General features: G+C 43.0%; 1 protein-coding gene across 1 annotated transcript in view; it reads left to right on the forward strand.

Moving 5' to 3' along the window:
* The window catches only part of TTC39B (tetratricopeptide repeat domain 39B), a 106637-nt gene that overhangs the window by 46283 nt on the left and 41590 nt on the right, over nucleotides 1–18764 (forward strand). The window contains exon 2 of the mRNA XM_044272250.1: nucleotides 13205–13239. Coding sequence (XP_044128185.1) covers nucleotides 13205–13239 — 35 coding nt within the window. The remainder of the gene's footprint in view (nucleotides 1–13204; nucleotides 13240–18764) is intronic.

Here is an 18764-nt window from a genome sequence, read left to right on the forward strand (position 1 = left end):
CATTTCCTGCACACGCCTGTACACGGTGGCTCTGGATGTTTCTACTCCAGACTCAGTCCACTGCTTCCGCAGGTCCCCCAAGGTCTGGAATCGGTCCTTCTCCACAATCTTCCTCAGGGTCCGGTCACCTCTTCTCATTGTGCAGCGTTTTCTGCCACACTTTTTCCTTCCCACAGACTTCCCACTGAGGTGCCTTGATACAGCACTCTGGGAACAGACTATTCGTTCAGAAATTTCTTTTTGTGTCTTACCCTCTCGCTTGAGGGTGTCAATGATGGCCTTCTGGACAGCAGTCAGGTCGGCAGTCTTACCCATGATTGCGGTTTTGAGTAATGAACCAGGCTGGGAGTTTTTAAAAGCCTCAGGAATCTTTTGCAGGTGTTTAGAGTTAATTAGTTGATTCAGATGATTAGGTTAATAGCTCGTTTAGAGAACCTTTTCATGATATGCTAATTTTTTGAGATAGGAATTTTGGGTTTTCATGAGCTGTATGCCAAAATCATCAATATTAAAACAATAAAAGGCTTGAACTACTTCAGTTGTGTGTAATGAATCTAAAATATATGAAAGTCTAATGTTTATCAGTACATTACAGAAAATAATGAACTTTATCACAATATGCTAATTTTTTGAGAAGGACATGTAATTGTATATCAATAATTCCTCACCATATTGTACACAATATATCACACGCAATATTTAGTTCCTATCCCCATATCCTATATAAGGATAGACTGCTCTAAAAAGAAGTCACCTCAGATGAAACACGCATACGAAATGGCATCATTTAAACCCTGCCGTTTCACGGTTTGCATCCTGAAAATCCATTGAGCTTCTTTACGTAGTAAATTGGGGCTATTTTTTACATCCACCATAGAGGCCAAGGAATTATCATTCTTGGACCTCTCTCACACTGGATACAACAGGTAGAATAACAACTAATCTATTCAGGAAACCTACTGCCACGGACAATCTCCGGAGATGGGAGAGCGGCCACCCACTAGCTCTTAAAGGGGGATCCCTAAAGGGCAGTATCTAAGAGCCCGGAGAAACTGCTCAGAGTTGGCAGACTTTAGGTTGGCAGCGGGGGACCTTCAGGTCCCATTTAAGAATCATGGGTACCCTCAGGAATCTTAAAAATGGCATACCAACATGCAATTAGTTGCAATCGTGAACAACTTTTGTGCCCAAAGGTTAGGAAGGAGGAAAACATTATGTGCAGGATTGTCGACACATATGATGGATCCCATTGGGAGATTAAGGAGATTATGTCGGCGTACAGGGGGATTTTGAAAACGGACCCCTCCATTGGCACCTGCTGACGCAAAATCCCTCCAGTGCCTATCAGCGGAATCGCCATCTAAGAGATCATTTGGTCCATAGCTTGTATGTTACCCCAAGACCAGCCAGATCATGGCTGAAAAATGATGCCAAAGGCATGTTCCCATGTGGAACATGCTCCTTCTAGAAGTACATCAAGAGGGGTAAATATTTCAGTAGCACAAGTACAGGGGCGACGTATGGACTAAAAATCCTCTTATAAATTGCAAAACAATAGGAGTGATCTATCTTCTAACCTGTGTATGCGGTATACAGTACATTGGCAAAACGAAGCGTGAATTCAGAAAGAGGATTGGTGAACCTCTTTCCGACATCAGGAGTGAGGCAGAAACACCAGTTGCTCGTCATGTCATGAGTGCCATGTTGGGGGAGTTGCGACCCACACGAGGGGGTGATGTGGACACTTACTACGTAAAGAAGCGCAATGGATTTTCAGGATGCAAACCGTGAAACGGCAGGGTTTAAAATGATGCCGTTTCGTATGCGTGTTTCATCTGAGGTGACTTCTTTTTAGATCAGTCTATCCTTATGTAGGATATGGGGATAGGAACTAAATATTGCGTGTGCTATATTGTGTACAGTATGGTGAGGAATCATTGATATACAATTATCACACGCCAAATCATGTTCGTTCTAACCTATATACCATCGTTACAACGTTTATTAGTAATAATTGTGTGTATACCCGGTCTAGTTTCAAACGATCCTCTGCATCATGATTTTTCCATCTGACTGTAAGGCTAGGTCTACACGACGACATTTGTCGCGTGACAGGGCACAACTACACTGCAACATTTGTAGCGCAACATTTCATTGCACTAATGTCGCGCGACAATTGTAATAGCAGTCTATGGTGTCGCACTGCAACATGCTGCGACTGCAACGCAACAGTCGCAGAAAAATCCATCTCGAATGGATTTTCTGCGACTGTTGCGTCACAGTATGTTGCAGTGCGACACCATAGACCTGCCATTATAAAAATTGTCGCGCGACAAATGTAGTCGTGTAGACTTATCCTAACTTGACAGGATATAGATGTAACAGTCAGCTCATTCCCCTGTTATGTGTGCAACATTCCCAACCTGGTGGGAAGTATCTATGATATTTTACCTGACATCTAAACCCTCAGATGGATCGTACCAACAAATGTTTCTACAGTGAATATAGAACCACCTATTTGAGCCACCAATAGTTTTCCCCACCCGTGTGGTTGCTATTAACAGCAACATTTCTCAGCACCGCTACACTATACTTTCATTGGGAGCCGCACAACGGGAGGAGTTGTCTCGCACACCTCCGCTGTGATTGGCTACCCTCTGGGACCGCGTCTGCTGAGGGTGGAGTTAGAGCTATTTAGAGCCGGTGTAACGTTATATTTCCCTACCCTAGTCACTTCCGGTCGCACCGGACATGACGTGAGGAGGTGTGCCGCGCAGCGCAGGCGCACAATGATGGGGTAGGGAAATTTCACAGCAGAGTGCGCATGCGCTGGGAGCCTCGCCAGCGGTTAGGGTAGAGAAAAATTATGGGCCAGTGCGCAGGCGCGGTGATCGGATGGATGTTCTCAGCTGGACATCGGCCGACACTGTGCACTGGGAGCTTCACCAGCGGTTAGGGTAGGGAAAAGGCACTGGCCCATATGTAATTTTTCCCTTCCCTAACTGCTGGTGAGGCTCCCGACTCATGCGCAGTGTCGGCCGGTGTCCAACTGAGAACATCCATCCGATCACCGCGCCTGTGCACTGGTCAATAATTTTTCTCTACCCTAACCGCTGGCGAGGCTCCCAGCGCATGGACACTCTGCTGTGAAATTTCCCTACCCTGTCGTTGTGTGCCTGTGCGGTGCGACACACCTCATCACATAATGTCCGGGGCGACCGGAAGTGACGAGCGTAGGAAAATATAACGTTACATCGGCGGCCGGTACGGCCGATACACTGCTATCCTGCATGCCACTCTGTGCAGGAATCTGATCACACTACATGTACCTATCCACCTCCTGTACCTGCTCCTGATGAAGTGTGGGTGTACCACACATAGAGCAGGGGTAGTGAGACACAGGGCTGCATTCAGGCTCCATTCACAGGTCCGCAATTTCGTTCCGCATTTTGCAGAACGGAATTGCAGACCCATTTATTCCTATGGGGCCGCACTTCCATTCCACAAAAAAATAGAACATGTCCTATTCTTGTCCGCAATTGCGGACAAGAACAGGCATATTCTATTAGTGACGGCAATGTGCGGTCCGCAAAATGCTGAACGCACATTGCCGCTGTCAGTGTTTTGAGGATCTGTGGATCCGCAAAACATGTTGCGGACGTGTGAACGAGGTGTCCAGATTGGTTAATCAGTTGTGTCCACATGGACTGCCGATCTGTTTAGTGCCATCTCTGTAGTGAGCTCCCCTATGGCAGTGATAGGGTACTGAACAGTATACCTACCTTGTGATTGAGGAGGTGTGGATGTCCAGATTCCAGAGTAACACTGATGTGCACATTGACATTAGGGATAGGAGACATAAGTTTAATTTGTATGTCTCCTCCCCGCACCTGGGGGATATACCCTAGCCTGACACATTTGAGTTTTGAGTCTGACTTTTTAATGAAAAAAAAACGAAGTTCATTATTTTGTTTTAACGTTCCAATCAGGCAGTCATTTTCTAGTGTTTAATTTTAGGGACGTCTACACAGCAACAACCATTTACGATTAGAATACGGAAAAAACTTTTGCATGCCAAGGCTTTTGTCCGGATTGCGGCCGTATCCCATTATGGTTAATGCGGTCGGTTGAGGGGAACTCTGCTAGGCTGATGTGAACCTACCCTTAGAGCAGCTCCAGGTGTTCCCTTTGAGCTCACCGCAAAGCTGTTTAGTGATCGTAGCATTTTGTCTTGTCGGGGTATAATATATTACAGTAACACCTTGGTCTCCTCAGTATAATTATTGGCATTTAGAAGTTCAGCCCTGCAGCAGTGAGAACCTCTTATTCAAGTCAAGAAAATGTAAGGTTATTAGATTTTGAGCCCTACAGGGGTATAGTTCCTTCAGGAGAAATGCAAGCAGGACAAGACATTTAACACCTTGCCATGTCCTCTTGCTAGGTGTGGAAATCTGGAAACCTTTGAGATGTCTATTAAAAGGAATTTGGTTTATCCTCGTATTTCATGTCAGTTTTCTTATTCGAAAGAATGCATAAGAAAAAAGGGTGTACAAATATATTCGTGTACCAGCACGGTGAGTATGTCTGGTTACTGGAACTCATTTGGGTGTATAATTAGGGTTATTAAAGGGAACCTGTCACAATGAACATTGTGGTTGAGCTTCAGGCAGCATGTTATAGAGCAGGAAGAGCGGAGCAGATTGTTATTATAGTTTCAGTAAAACGTGTAATCTCTACACTTAAGTTCCTGCTCGTTCTGGGCTTTGAACTCAAGGAGGTTTGACAGCCTTACCTCTATAACTGTGTTAGACAGCTGTCAGTCACGGGCTTCAAGGCCCAGAACGAGCTGGAGTTTAAACGTAGAGATTACCAGAAAAAGATCAATCTGCTCCGCTCCTCCTGCTGCCTGCAGATTATTACGCATTTTCATGGCGACAGACAGGTTCCTTCTAAAAGAAGAGATACAGGCACTGAAAAAGATATTCCTAAAAGGCTTAGCAACCAATTAGTTAGCCAATTAAAACGAGATTGGTGGACGTTAATCATGGAGCTGTTACACATGTGCCGTGAGTCGTGGATACTGGACTGTGCTTGCCACTAATTGCCAGGCCACACCTGGACTTGCCACTTGAAACAGAACAGGCCAGGTGCAGCCTGGCATTGGCACTAACTGCTGAGTGGTACCCGTGGCTCTGGCTCATGTGTAGTAGCACTGTAAGAGTGTATTCTTAAAAAAATCCTAATTTTTATTTAGTTTTTCACTCCTCCATTTGTAAAGTTGCATCTTATAAAATGCATTGCCAGTAATTTTATTGGCTACTTTGTTGAAGAATTATCCGCTCCATTTTGGTCCACCCTTATATCACCTGAATGTCACCTCTGGGACTCCTATAACCAGAACGGGGACCCCAAAGTCCATATTTTTTAGACCTCCCTGAGCAGTGAATGGAGACGGCCACCTCTCGATTCACCACCATGGGACTGCGGGAAATAGCCGAACCAGCGGTCTGCTTTTTCTAAACTCCCATAGTGGTGAACGGAGGGTGGTCGTGCCTGCGCAGTACATTATCCTTCGCTGCAGGGCAGCATGTTTTGTAGATTGGTGCAGGTCCCTCACCAATCTGACATTGTTAGCAGATTCTAGCAATATGCCATAAATATCTGAGATGGAAATACCCCTCTAAGAGGATATCTCTTTAAAGGGAACCTGTCACCTCCAAAAAACATTTCAAGCCGGCAGCAGTACCTGAGAGTAGCCAGCAGCGTGTTTGTAACGATCATTTTTCTACTGCAGGCAGATGAAGCAGGAGCTATAAAAACGTTCTTTAATCCCCTGCCGACGCGCTTCTCTGGTCAGGCTTGAAGTCACAGAGGCAGCGGCCTCCTTGCTTCAAGTCACGGTAACCACGCCCCCTTCCCTGCCATATTGCTGTGACTGACAGCGCTTATCCACGACAGTTCGGCTGCCTTCGCTGTCAGTCACAGTGAAGGGGCAGGAAGGGGGCGTGGTTACAGTGACTTGAAGCAAGGGGGCCGCTGCCTCCGTGACTTCAAGCCTGACTAGAGAAGCGCGCCGGCAGGGGATTGAACGTTTTTACAGCTTCCTGCTCCATCTGCCTGCAGTAGGAAAATGATCGTTACAAACACGCTGCTGGCTACTCTCCGGTACTGCTGCCGGCTTGGGATGTTTTTTGGAGGTGACAGGTTCCCTTTAATCTACAGGCCATGCGGATCGAATCGGGAAGATAGGACTTTGCCGAAGTCTTCTATAGTATATCAAACTTTCTTTTTTTTTTTTTTTGAGCGAACATCTAAAAAGAAGACTAAAGCAGATTTTCCTTCCTGCCAGTACAGCCCGCAGATAACCTTTAGTTCTACCAAGGACCTGTTATATAGCTTTTCTGATTTCCTGGTAAAGAGAAGGCACCGTGCTAGGACATAGAACTATGACTGTGCATTCCTTCACCTTGATGGACTAGTTTAGTTAAAGAGAAACACAAAGGGTGTGTTCACATGACTAAAAGCCACGTCAGAAAAATCTGTAACAGATCAATAGCTGAAAACGTTTTTTGGTGGTAGTTTTAGCGTTTTTACAAGAGTTTTAGAACAGGTTTTTGTTTTTCTTCTATGAAATTCACAATCAAATCTGCTTTTCTCAAGCATTTTTCTGATCAGCTTCTGAAGAAGAGTACCAGTTTTACACTGTGTGCAGAAGGTGGATTTTATTTTTTAGATTCGTCAATGGGGAAACTATTGGTGGAGTTTTGTATGTGGATTTAGCAGCTGAAAACACCCGTTTTCCACTGCTGAATCTGTGGCAGACTTTGACATTGTGAACATGCCCTCAGCGTTTTCTACAGCAACCAGTCAGGTGACTTATTTTAGTTTAAACCATTCCTTGAAATAAATGAAAATTGGAATATATGCCAATTGTGATAACACTTTCTGAACTTTCTTTTTGATTAGGAGATTACTAATTTCTCCTCTGCGCCCCTCAGATGCCACCAGAATAAATGCTAGGTAGTCCACAATTCAGAGCTTGACACTGACTGCTGGCATAACTTCTGATGGATAATAGATAATAGTTGCTGATAACCTGTTTGAATACACTCCACCAGACCTTCTACTGTATTTTTGTTCTGTAAGATGCGCTTTTTTTTTAGCAAGAAAAAAATCTTGCTAAAAAGTCCACCTGTCTTATAGTCTGGAGTATAGTCTGTATAGCAGCTAGAGATCTAAAGTATTAGCTGCAGTTATAACTCCCAACCTGATTTCTAAAGGCTGTATGGAGACTAGCACCGTAATCCTTGTAGCCTTGGTTAAAACTTATATTACCTTTAAAACAAGGTCTGGCTTGCATCTTTTCTATGTGCTATACAGCCTCAGATGGGTCATGGTGAAGTAGCCCCCTCCCCTCTAGCCGACTCTCAGCAATTGGGGATGTGCCGACAGGCTGTATGTAGGGCTAGGAAAAAGGGCATAGATCCTCTTCTCCATGACCTGGGAAAATCTGTGCTTGTTAGCAACCCCCCCTTCCCCAATCAATAAGAAGTTAAAGTGACAATTTTATTTTAAATAGTTTAAAATGCTTTATGGCGTCAAAATATAAAAATGTAATTGGTATTGCTGCATCCGTAACTACCTGAACTATAAAATTATGATATTTAACCGGCACAATGAATGTTGTTAAAAAAGCAGTATTAATATATATATTTTTTCAGCCTGCCGCCCATATAATGTAATACAAAGCAATCAAGCAGTTGTTACTGTACTAATGAAAGCGTCAACTCACTCTGCAGATTACAAGCCCTCACACAGCTTCATCAATGGAAAAATACAACAATTGTGACTCCCTGAATGAGATGATGCAAAAACAAACTATATGTATATACAGTACTGTATATGGACAAAAGTACTGCCAAAGCTTTTATGACATTCAATTCCAAATCCGTATGTATCCATTAGTATTTAGTTGGTCCTCCCTTTGCAGCCAAAGCGGCTCCGCTCTTCTGGGAAGGCTTTCTACATGATTTTGGACTGTGTATGGAAATTTTTGACCTCCAAAAATGCTCTACTGGGTGAATGAGCAAACACTGATGTTAGATGAGAGGGCCTGGAGCACAGTCATGCTGGAACAGAGAAGGACCTTCCCCAAACTGTTCATACAAAGTTGGGAGCATATACTTGTCCAAAATGTCTTTCAATGGATAAGATTTACCTTCACTGGAACTAAGAGCTTAGGGCACTCCCTGAAAAACAACACCCTAGTAATAATACCACTCAGTTCATGTAATATCTAGGATGGAAGAAATTTCAATGATTTGTTACAACAGTGGCATCCTATTACAGTGCCACGCTCAAATTCTGTATTTTTTTTTTTTTTTTTTTTTTTTTTTTTTAAATGGCCCATTCTTTCATAACTGTCTGTAAAGACAGACTGCATGGCTAGGTGATGGATTTTATACACCTGTGGCAATGGGACCAAATGAAACTCCTGAATTCAATCTTACATTGATGATGGTAGAGTCTAACTGCTGTGCAAAGTCTTAAATACCTTAACCCCATTGAGAATCTTTGGGATGTGCTGGAGAAAGCTTTGTGGGGTCTAAGGGTCATGTGACCAGGCTTCTATTGGCTAATGCATTTTTTGGGAATATTTCACGCAGGGATGCCCTTTTGAACAGCTCACTTTTAGACAGCAGCACATGAGCTGCAGGGAGATCTCATTCTTAAAAGGTATCAGTCAGGAGAAGGGTACAAAATAATTTCCAAGGCATTAGATATACCATGGAACACAGTGAAGACAGTTATCATCAAGTGGAGAAAATATGGCACAACAGTAACATTACCAAGAACTGGACGTCCCTCCAAAATTGATGAAAAGACGAGAAGAAAACTGGTCTGGGAGGCTACCAAGAGGCCTACAGCAACATTAAAGGAGCTGCAGGAATATCTGGCAAGTACTGGCTGTGTGGTACATGTTAACCTACAAAAACCTCTCTGTCTAAACTAGACAGCAAAACATTCCACCTGTACGGCATCCAATATAGTATCAAACAAGCAAGTGGAAATAATATATCAAAATATCAATTTATTATCAAATATAAAATATGGGGAAAAGACAGGATGGTAAACAGTGTACAGAGAAGCGAAAGCACTAGGTGGCTAGCAGGTAAGGGGGCTATAATTCAAGGACAACCAAATCTGCATAGCAATAAATAATAATCACCCCAATTGGGCTGTATAGTACATTGCAGAAAATAGTAATAGCTGGATGTCCATGAGTTATCCCACAACGTCCAGGGATCATAGGCAACCAAGACTGACAAGTATAATACAAAATATCTCAAGTCTGATCTGTGACTAAATCCCAAGGTATAGCGATGGTCTGAGAGATATCTGAGGCCCAATATGGATGTAAAGAAATACCATATATAGGTGTCGAGCTATACTATACACAGGACGTACCTGAAGACATGGTGAACACAGGAGGATACTAGACCCTAAGCGCAAGACCTCGACGCGCGTTTCACCTCCTGGCGAAGCCGCTGATTTTGTAGAAAATTGACTACCGATGTGTGGAAGTATTAATTGGGAGGGAGACTTCGTTATTTGATGAAAGAAGATTTATATATTTTTTTATTTGGGCCACTGTTTTAAAATCCATCATATTGAATTACACTTGGGGTTTTCTAGTGGGAAGGGAGTCATATGAATAATCAATCTTGGCTAGAATGCACATGTTTTTCAGCATGTTTACAAAGACTGAGTGTTCATGAGCTGCCAGGAGTTCAGAGATAAGGGCTTAGGCCAAAATAAGTACAAGTGAATGGTGTTCCTACCTTTTTTAAAGGAATTTTCCAGATTCTTTGGATAAACTATCAGTATCAGATTGGTGGGGGTCTTACTCTGCACCCCTGCGGATCAGCTATCTGAAGGAGTCGAGGCACTAATGTGAGAACTGCAGCCTCTTTTTAATGTTTATCTGCATGCCATCTACATAAATTCCCAACCAGTCTTCCAAGCTGGTACTTGCCAAGCCTTAAGCTGCTATCTACATAGTAGAACCTCTTCCTGACAGCTATTTTTGTCTTCCGTTCCCATTTAAAGGGAACCTGTCACCAGTTGTATGGTGTCCTAACTAAGGGCACATAAATAAGTGACTGATTCTCCTAGCAAAATGCTGGGTCACTTTCTTTAATTGACCCAGTCAATCTGCCAACATCTTGTATTGAAAAGCTCCAGCTGAATAATGATGAGTCATGAATATTCATGAGCTCCGGACTCTCCCCGGCCACCTGCTGCTGAATGACAGTTTGTTTCCATAGGAATCAGCAGCAGGTGGGCAGGGGAGTGGCTATAGCTCTGAATTAAATATACACTGGACTCAATGACATCATGCCGGACTCCAATCAGCTCATTAGCATGCGGCATTTTGTGTGTATATTATGAGGTAACCATCTGTCACACCAGTAAGTGAATACATCTAAGGTACTTTTTAGTAGTTAATGATTGTATATAATTAGTTAGATTATAATCAAATATCCACATGACAGGTTCCCTTTTAATATTGCATACAATTTAGTGGGAAGCTGGGAAAAAAAATTCCAAATGTGGTGGAATTGGATAAAAAAAAATGCAATTCTGGCACAGTTTTATGGGTTTTGTTTTTATGATGTTCACTACATGGTAAAACTGACTTGTGCTCTTCATTCTCTGGGTCAGATCAATTACAGCGATACCATATTTGTATAACTTTTCTTGTGTTTAACTTTGGACCAATTTTTGTTTCTCTTTTTATCTCCGAATTCTGCCCCCCCCCCCCCCCCCCCCCCCCCCATAACTTGTGTGGTAGCTTTTCAGGATGATCTGTAGTTTTTATTGATGCCATTTTAGGGTGTGTATGACTTTTTGATAACCTTTTTATTCAGTTTTTTGGGGGGCTGAAGTAAATTGATGAAGATTTTTTTAATATGGGCATTTTCAGCAATGCAATATATTAGCAGATATTTCATTTTGGGAAAGAGGGGGGGTGATGTGAATTTAAATTTTTTATTAAATTTCTCAAAACTTTTTTCAACTAGATAGAAAAGCAGCAAATTTGACAGTCCTGAAACTGTGCATTCGGTATTTAAAAGGATATTGATGACCTATCAGATCAATGTGTGTCTGACACCTGACATCCCCCCCATGGTCAGCTATTTGCAGCAGACGTCGGTGCTGGAAATAAAATGGTGGTGGAAGCAGAAGACTCTTTCTACTGTGTAATGGCAATGCTGACGTACTGTACCTCAGTTTCCATTCATTTCACCTCTTTAAAAAAAAATAAAAAATCATTTTATTTTACTATGCAAAAAACAAACAACGCAACAGCACTCTGCAAACACAAATGAGGTAAATACAACAGTTCCATACTCACTATAGAAAATATAAAATGTTCATGCTGCAGTATAAATGTGAGATTCTTGGCAAATACATTTTGTACAAGGTTATTTGTGCCCGCCTGCCGGCGTCAAGGCAATCTCTTAAAGACTGGAACCTAAAATGAAATGCCACATTCACTGGTGCCATAACGGCCTCCATTAATTTCAGGTAATGCAGGTTCCACATGTACGCCAAGCCCACACTATATTGTACCTCTGCTGTTGCATTGTTTTTTGCTTTTGTGCTTTCAGCCATGGTGATGTGCACCTGCGCACTGGGAAGTGCTGACTTACCAATTCTGTTCTCTTATTTAAGTGTACTGTACATTTCGCCTACAGTAGTACAGAGTCAATGATATTCCAGATGCTCGGAAATGAATTGACAAGCAGACTGTTCAGAGATGTTGCCAGCTGAGTAAACAAACTCCGTACTTGCATACAAACAGATGTCTTTGAAAAACATAGGGGATCATTTATTAAGACTAGTGTTTTAGACCACAGTCTTGGGCTACTTTCACACTCGCGTTTGGTGTGGATCTGTCATGAATCTGCACAAACGCCTCCGTTCAGACAATAAAAGTGCATGCATCCGTTCAGAACGGATCCGTTTGTATTATCTTTAATATAGTCAAAACGGATCCGTCTTGAACAACATTTAAAGGTCAATGGAGGACTGATCCGTTTTCTATTGTCAGTAAAAAATTATTCGTCCCCATTGACTTACATTGTGTGGCAGGACGGATCCGTTTGGCTCAGTTTCGCCAGAAGCACACACAAACGCTGCGGTAGCGTATTACTAGGCCGTATTACTAGGCCGAGTCCTTTTGGGTTGTGATGAGTTCTTAGCTGTATTCACATGGAGGGCAGTGATGCCAGCAGGTTGCAGGTCCCTCTAAACACATGGCACGATGTGACCCTCCTTCAGAGAAAAGACACACCTGCTTGCTGGCACAAGCTTTTTAAACTGTAGCCGGCCCCTCCTCTTCCCGCCTTTGGGAAGGGTCCCCCCTCCCTGCTGACCCTGGCATCTCAATGTCCCACAAAACCCTTTAGGGTTCATAGCTCCAGACCAGAAGGTCACAGGGAGATGGTTCTGGGACCAACAGACCCGCCTGGGTTCCGGCTACAAGTAGAGTCCAAGCATGGTACCGTTATCTCCCCACATAAATGAAATATGTATATCTCCCTTCCCTGGCATCCCACCAGCAGACGGGCCTGTTTATCGTGGCCACAGAGACACAAATATGTATTTGCCAGTTCCATGATGTCTGGGGGGAAATGATAGATCAGGGCAAGGACTGAGACCCCCTGCCGGGAGTTTTCCTGCAGGATAAGCTAATCCGGCCTCTGTGCTGTCTGGGTTAGGTGTAATTATGCCCACATGTGGCCTCCTTGAAGCCAGAGGAGTTCACTACCTCTGCTATCTGACAAGTAGATGGTTGGAGCGAGAACTTATTTTGCATGTACACTGACAAAGGTGAATCAGTTAAAAATCATGGCTGCCATTAAATGATTATCCATATTCCTCACAGGGATATTAAGACTGGCTTCTAAAACGCTGGTCTTAATAAATGACCCATATATACTAATGGTAGCTAGGCAGAAAGGCTGCCTGGGGTAGGATTTCAGTAGTAGATGTCAATGTTCACTGCAAGTGACAACCCAAGATCACCTCTGGGTGTTGTTGAATTCATTACTTTCACTTTTCTTTTTGGGAGTGGTAGTGTAATGGAAAGTTATACTTGCTGATCATCTGTTTTTTTTTTTTTTTTTTTTTTTAGGAAAGCTTTGAAGATGCATATGAAAATATCCCAGTGTAAGTATACTTAAGAACGTGTTAAGATGTTTCACTGTAAACAGCTTTGGTTATAGTATGCAAAATATTCATAACTATCCTTCAACACATGGACATTACTTATAAGGGTTATCCCATGATTAATGTAAAAAAGTGAAATCATACATAAACTAGTACTTAACAATCTTTTTCTAACAAAGCTAGAACCAGCACAGTACCTCACATGGATCCAGTGATCTTCATATTCCTTGCTCCAATTTTTCTGCTAGATTTCGAGCTTTCCGCTTGGGGTGTCTCTTCTCAGAGGTGCGCCCTGTCTGCTGGAGCTAGTGGCAGTTGAAGGATGGAAATGAGTGCTTATGTCTCAGTGAGCAGGACAGATAAATTAGAAAGAGCAAACAGTAGGTGGCGCTATACAGACAGATTTCAATAATTAACTAGACTACATTTTAAATTACATGCAATTACAAAAGTATTCAGATCCAGGTGTGCATGGACCCTCAAACCCTTAAATTTCATTTTTTTTTCAACGTACAAAGCTGACCACAAACTAGAATTTGGCACTTGGTAACTGTCAGTATGGACAGTTTGCACATATGTCTCAAAACTATTCTCTGTGGGCTGACTATATGCTCCAATCTATGCGTATGCAGTGACCAAACTGGATGAGGCCTTCTGTTTAGATGTGGATGCATGATACATATACATATGGCTTTATTCTTTCAGATCCTAGATCAGTGGCTGAGGTTAAGGCCATGAATATTAGAGAATGAAAGCAGTTTTAGATTTTCAGCTTTCCTAAATAAGGTCAATGTATTGTCCCCTTTTTAGGTGGCTGCAGCGGTAACGTCCCATGCACACAGGACACTGGTAAAGCCAATAAATGGCCTCAGCAGTGACATCCAGTAGACGTTATACATACACATACACTACTCACGCAGTACTGTGTAAAGGTTTAAGGCAAGTGTGGAAAAATGTTGCAAAGTAAGAATCTAGAAGTAGAAGTGTTAATAGTTTCAGTTAACAAAATGCAAAGTGATTAAACAAAACAGAAATCAAAATATTTGGTGTAACAAACCTTTGCCTTCAAAGCAGCATCAATTCTTCTACCTAGACTTGCACACCATTTTTGAATGAACTCGGCAGGGAGGTTGTTCCAAACATCTTGGAGAAAATACCTCATATCATATGTAGGTGTAGGCTTGCTCACATCCTTCTGTCTCTTCATGTAATCCCAGACAGACTCTATGTTGAGATTAGGGCTCTGTGGTGGCTAGATCATCACTTCGAGGGCTACTTGTTCTTTACCCTAAGTTTACACCTGAGCGTTTTACAGCGCGTTCCTACGCGCTGTAAAACGCTCAACAAGGAGAAACCAATGCTTCCTTATGGGAATGGTTCTCACCTGGGCGTTTTACAGCGCGTACGATCGCGCTGTAAAACGCCCGACGCTCAAACAAGTTCTTGAGCTTTTTTGGGGCGTTTTTGTCGCGCGTTCCCGTACATAGATATTCGGGAACGCGCGACAATGTGTGTTCGCCTGTCTCTGTATGCGCGATTGTAAACGCCGGTACAATCGCGCATACAGAGCGCTCCTTTCGGAACGCTCAGGTCTGAACCCAGGGTTAAGCTTAATATAGTTCTTAATGACATTGGTTGTATATTTGGGATTGTTATCCTGCTGCTGAATAAATTTTGGATCCAATCAAACACCTCCCTGATTGTTTTGCATGATAACTAAGTATCTGCTTGTATTTCTCAGCATTGAGGACACCATTAATCCTTACCAATCCCCAAATCCATTTGCGCTCTCCAGCCCTTCGGTCTTCTTTTACAGCCAAATACTTGCTGGCCTTCAAAATCAGAAGGTTCCCAGCAGTGCCATTAGCTAACAACTGGCAGAAACCAGTGAGACCCAGGTACACCCATCAACTGTTAAGAGAAATCTGTCCAGAATAGAAGAATTCCGGCCAAAAAGCCATACCTTTGACGTGGAAACACTGCCAAGTGACTTGACTATACACAAAGACATAGGAACTAGGTGCAGAAAAATGTCAGCAGGTGCTCTGGACCAAGGAGTCAAAGTTTGAAATATTTGGCTCTACAGCAAGGTAGTTTGTTTGCAGAAGGGCTATAGAAGGGTAATATAGTGAGTGTCTGCTGGCAACCGTTAAGCATGGTAGAAGTTCCTTACAAGTTTGGGTCTGCCTTTCAGCAAATGGAGTTGGTAATTTGGTCAGGTTTAATGTCCTTAATGCTAAGGAATACAGGCAGATACTTGGCCATCATGCAATACCATCAGGAAAGTGTCTGATTGGGTCGAAGTTTGTTCTTCAGCAGGACAACAACCCCAAACATAGAGTCAATGTCATTAAGTACCATTTTCAGCGTAAAGAAGAACAAGGAGTCCTGGAAGTGATATGGCTCCCTCAGAGCCCTGATCTCAACATCGAGTCTGCCTGGGATTACATGAAAGCCCAATAGATAGATGGAAATAGTATGTCCCTCTGTGTGTTTTTATTTTTTATTTTTTTATTCCAAATGCATTTAGAATGAAAACCAACATAGAGGGACGTGCTTTCTCCATTCCTTTATTTTGTTTGGACTATCCGGTTTGTTTTGGGAGATTGACCCTATATCCCAGGAGACGGGCCCCCACTAGTTCCATACTAGTAGTGTTCTTCGTTTTACAACTTCTTTGGGATTACATGGAGACAGAAGGATTTGAGCAAGACTACATGCACAGAAGATCTATCGTTAGTTCTCAAAGATGTTTGGAACATCCTCCATGCGGAGTTCCTTCAAAAACTGTGTGCAAGTGTACCTAGAAGTATTGATGCTGATTTGAAGGCAGAGGATGGTCATACAAAATACGGATTTGATTTAGGTTCCTCTTTTGTTCATTCACTTAGCATTTTGTTAAATGATGAAATAAACTACTATTAACACTTGTGTTTTCTAAAGCATTATTTCTCTGCAGCATTTTCCCCACACCTAAAACCTAAATTGCACTGTACTGTATATCATTTGGTAAACATATCCGTTGTCAGGTAATGCATAGTTCCTTCAATCCCTAAGATCTTTCACATGGTAGATTTTGTTTGTGCCTTATTGTTTTCAGTGTGAATTCACATTGCTATCCATACTGCCATGGATCATTTCTGCAGGGACATATCCCTTCTTGGCTATGAAACTGATGTGGGTGTCCGTTGCATTAGCCACATTGATCCACAACCTGCAAAACCATGGCAGAAACCTAAGGCCCCTTTCACACGAGCGAGTGCGCATTGCACCCGCACTTAATCCAGACCCTTTCATTTTAATGGGTCTGTGTACATGAGCGTTGTTTTTCACGCATAACTTGTGCGTTGCGTGAAAATCGCAGCATGTTCTATATTCTGCATTTTTCACGCAGTCCTGGTCCCATAGAAGTGAATGGGGCTGTGTGAAAAACGAATTACATCTGCAAGCAAGTGCGGGTGCGATGCATTTTTCACTGACGGTTGCTAAGAGATGTTGTTTGTAAACCTTCAGTTTTCTATCGCACGTGTGAAAAACGCATCAATGCGCATTTCACCCGCGCGGTAAAAACTGAACAACTGAACGCAATCACAAACAAAACTGACTGAACATGCTTGCGAAATGGTGCAAGTTTTCCTGAACGCTTCTGGACCTAATCCATATCGTTCGTGTGCAAGAGGCCTAAGGGTCGGATTGCGTGGTGGATGTTTTAGTGGAAAAATTTCCCACGTTAACATACCGTATGGGTATGCTCATATGTAAAAGATTTGAAGAACTGAAAACTCCATGCATCTGAATTTGTACAAACCTTGTTCTGATTCATAAGAGACAGTGGTGTACATTTCTGGAACAAGTCTCATTTCTGAACATGCTTCCTGGTCCCTCTCAGCTTGCAGAAATTGACCGCTTAACCAATCACTGGCCACAGCAGTGACCAGCCATTATCTTTATGTCAAGAGGGAAGTGGTGGAACTAGAACACTGGGGGGTATGGGATGTTAGTATACTGTTCTGACCCTCTCTTTAATATATGTTTTATTACAAAGTAGGAAAGGAGAGGGGAAGCAAAAGGAATCCTAGGCTACACCTAGAACAGGGATCTGAACACTCTAGCTTTTCTGAAACTACAACTCCCAGAATCCTCCTATCACTTCTGTGGGAGTAAGGCTTCATTCACATCACCGTTCAGGCTTTCCGTTCTCCTGCTCCGTTTGGGAGCAGAACGGAAAGGCACATAACTGACGCCAAACTGAGCCCTTAGGCCCCCTAGACTATAATGGGGTCCGTTATGTTTCCGCTCAGAAGATGATTTTGAAGCGGAGACAAAAGTCCTGCATGCACAACTTTTGTCTCCGCTTAAAAATCATCTTCTGAGCAGAAACATAACTGACCCCATTATAGTCTATAGGGTCCCTAAGGACTCAGTTTGGCGTCAGTTATGTGCCTTTCCGTCCTTTCTCCTGCTCCTAAACTGAGCAGGAGAACGGAAAGGCTGAACAGTGATGTGAACGAAGCCTTACAAGAACAGCCGAGTAAGTTTGCATGCTGGGGGTTGTGGTTTCACAGCAGCTGGAGTGCCAAAAGTTGCTGATCCATGATCTAGAGCAGGGGTGCACAACCTGCGGCCCGGGGGCCACATGCGGCCCTTGATACCATTCAGTGCGGCCCCCAACCATCTGGTAACAGACATGTATGCCTATGTCTTGTGGCTGCTCACATGTATTTTTCATACATTTCTCCCATTAGATGGGAGTCCTGGAAGTGTAACTAGACATTATTGGTATATAATGTGTGTTCAATATACCATAAGTACAATATTTCTGTTGTTAATACACCTTTAAATTTGAATTTCGGCCCTCGTCATTGGTTCAGTCTGGCAATGTGGCCCCCAACCAGGAAACGTTGTGCACCCCTGATCTAGATAGAATATGTTAGAATTATCACATGGAAGGTAAGGCAAAAGTTACAATGTTCAAATCTGTTCAAACAAATTAGGTTCATTTGTAGAGGGTGATTATCATTCCCCCCCCCAACTCCAGTCTTCTGGGATTTAAACTTTTTAAATGCCATTGCGCCTAAATCTATGGGGAAATGGTATTTCTACACCACTTTCTGAGAAGGGGCATGATGCCCGGTAAACCTGGGCTATTTACCTTCTATTTTGCCAGTTTTCCGACGTAAAAGAAAACATATGGCAGCTCCAAGCTGCCTAAAATTTCAGTTTAGGCGCATGGACTACTTGGACTACCAGAAGGTGCACCTTGCTATAAGGCCTCATGCACACGACTGTTGTTGTGTCCGCATCCGAGCCACATATTTTGCGGTTCGGGTGCGGACCCTTTCACTTCAATGGGACTGCAAAAGATGCGGACAGCACTCAGTGTGCTGTCCGCATCCGTTGCTCCGTTCCGTGGCCCCGCAAAAAAAAAATATAGCATGTGCTATTCTTGTCTGTTTTGCGGATAAGAATAGGCATTTCCATTTTTTTTGCGGATCCGCGGTTTGCGGTCGTGTGCATGAGGCCTA

Source organism: Bufo gargarizans, chromosome 1, assembly GCF_014858855.1.
Source record: "Bufo gargarizans isolate SCDJY-AF-19 chromosome 1, ASM1485885v1, whole genome shotgun sequence".
Lineage (NCBI taxonomy): Eukaryota > Metazoa > Chordata > Amphibia > Anura > Bufonidae > Bufo > Bufo gargarizans.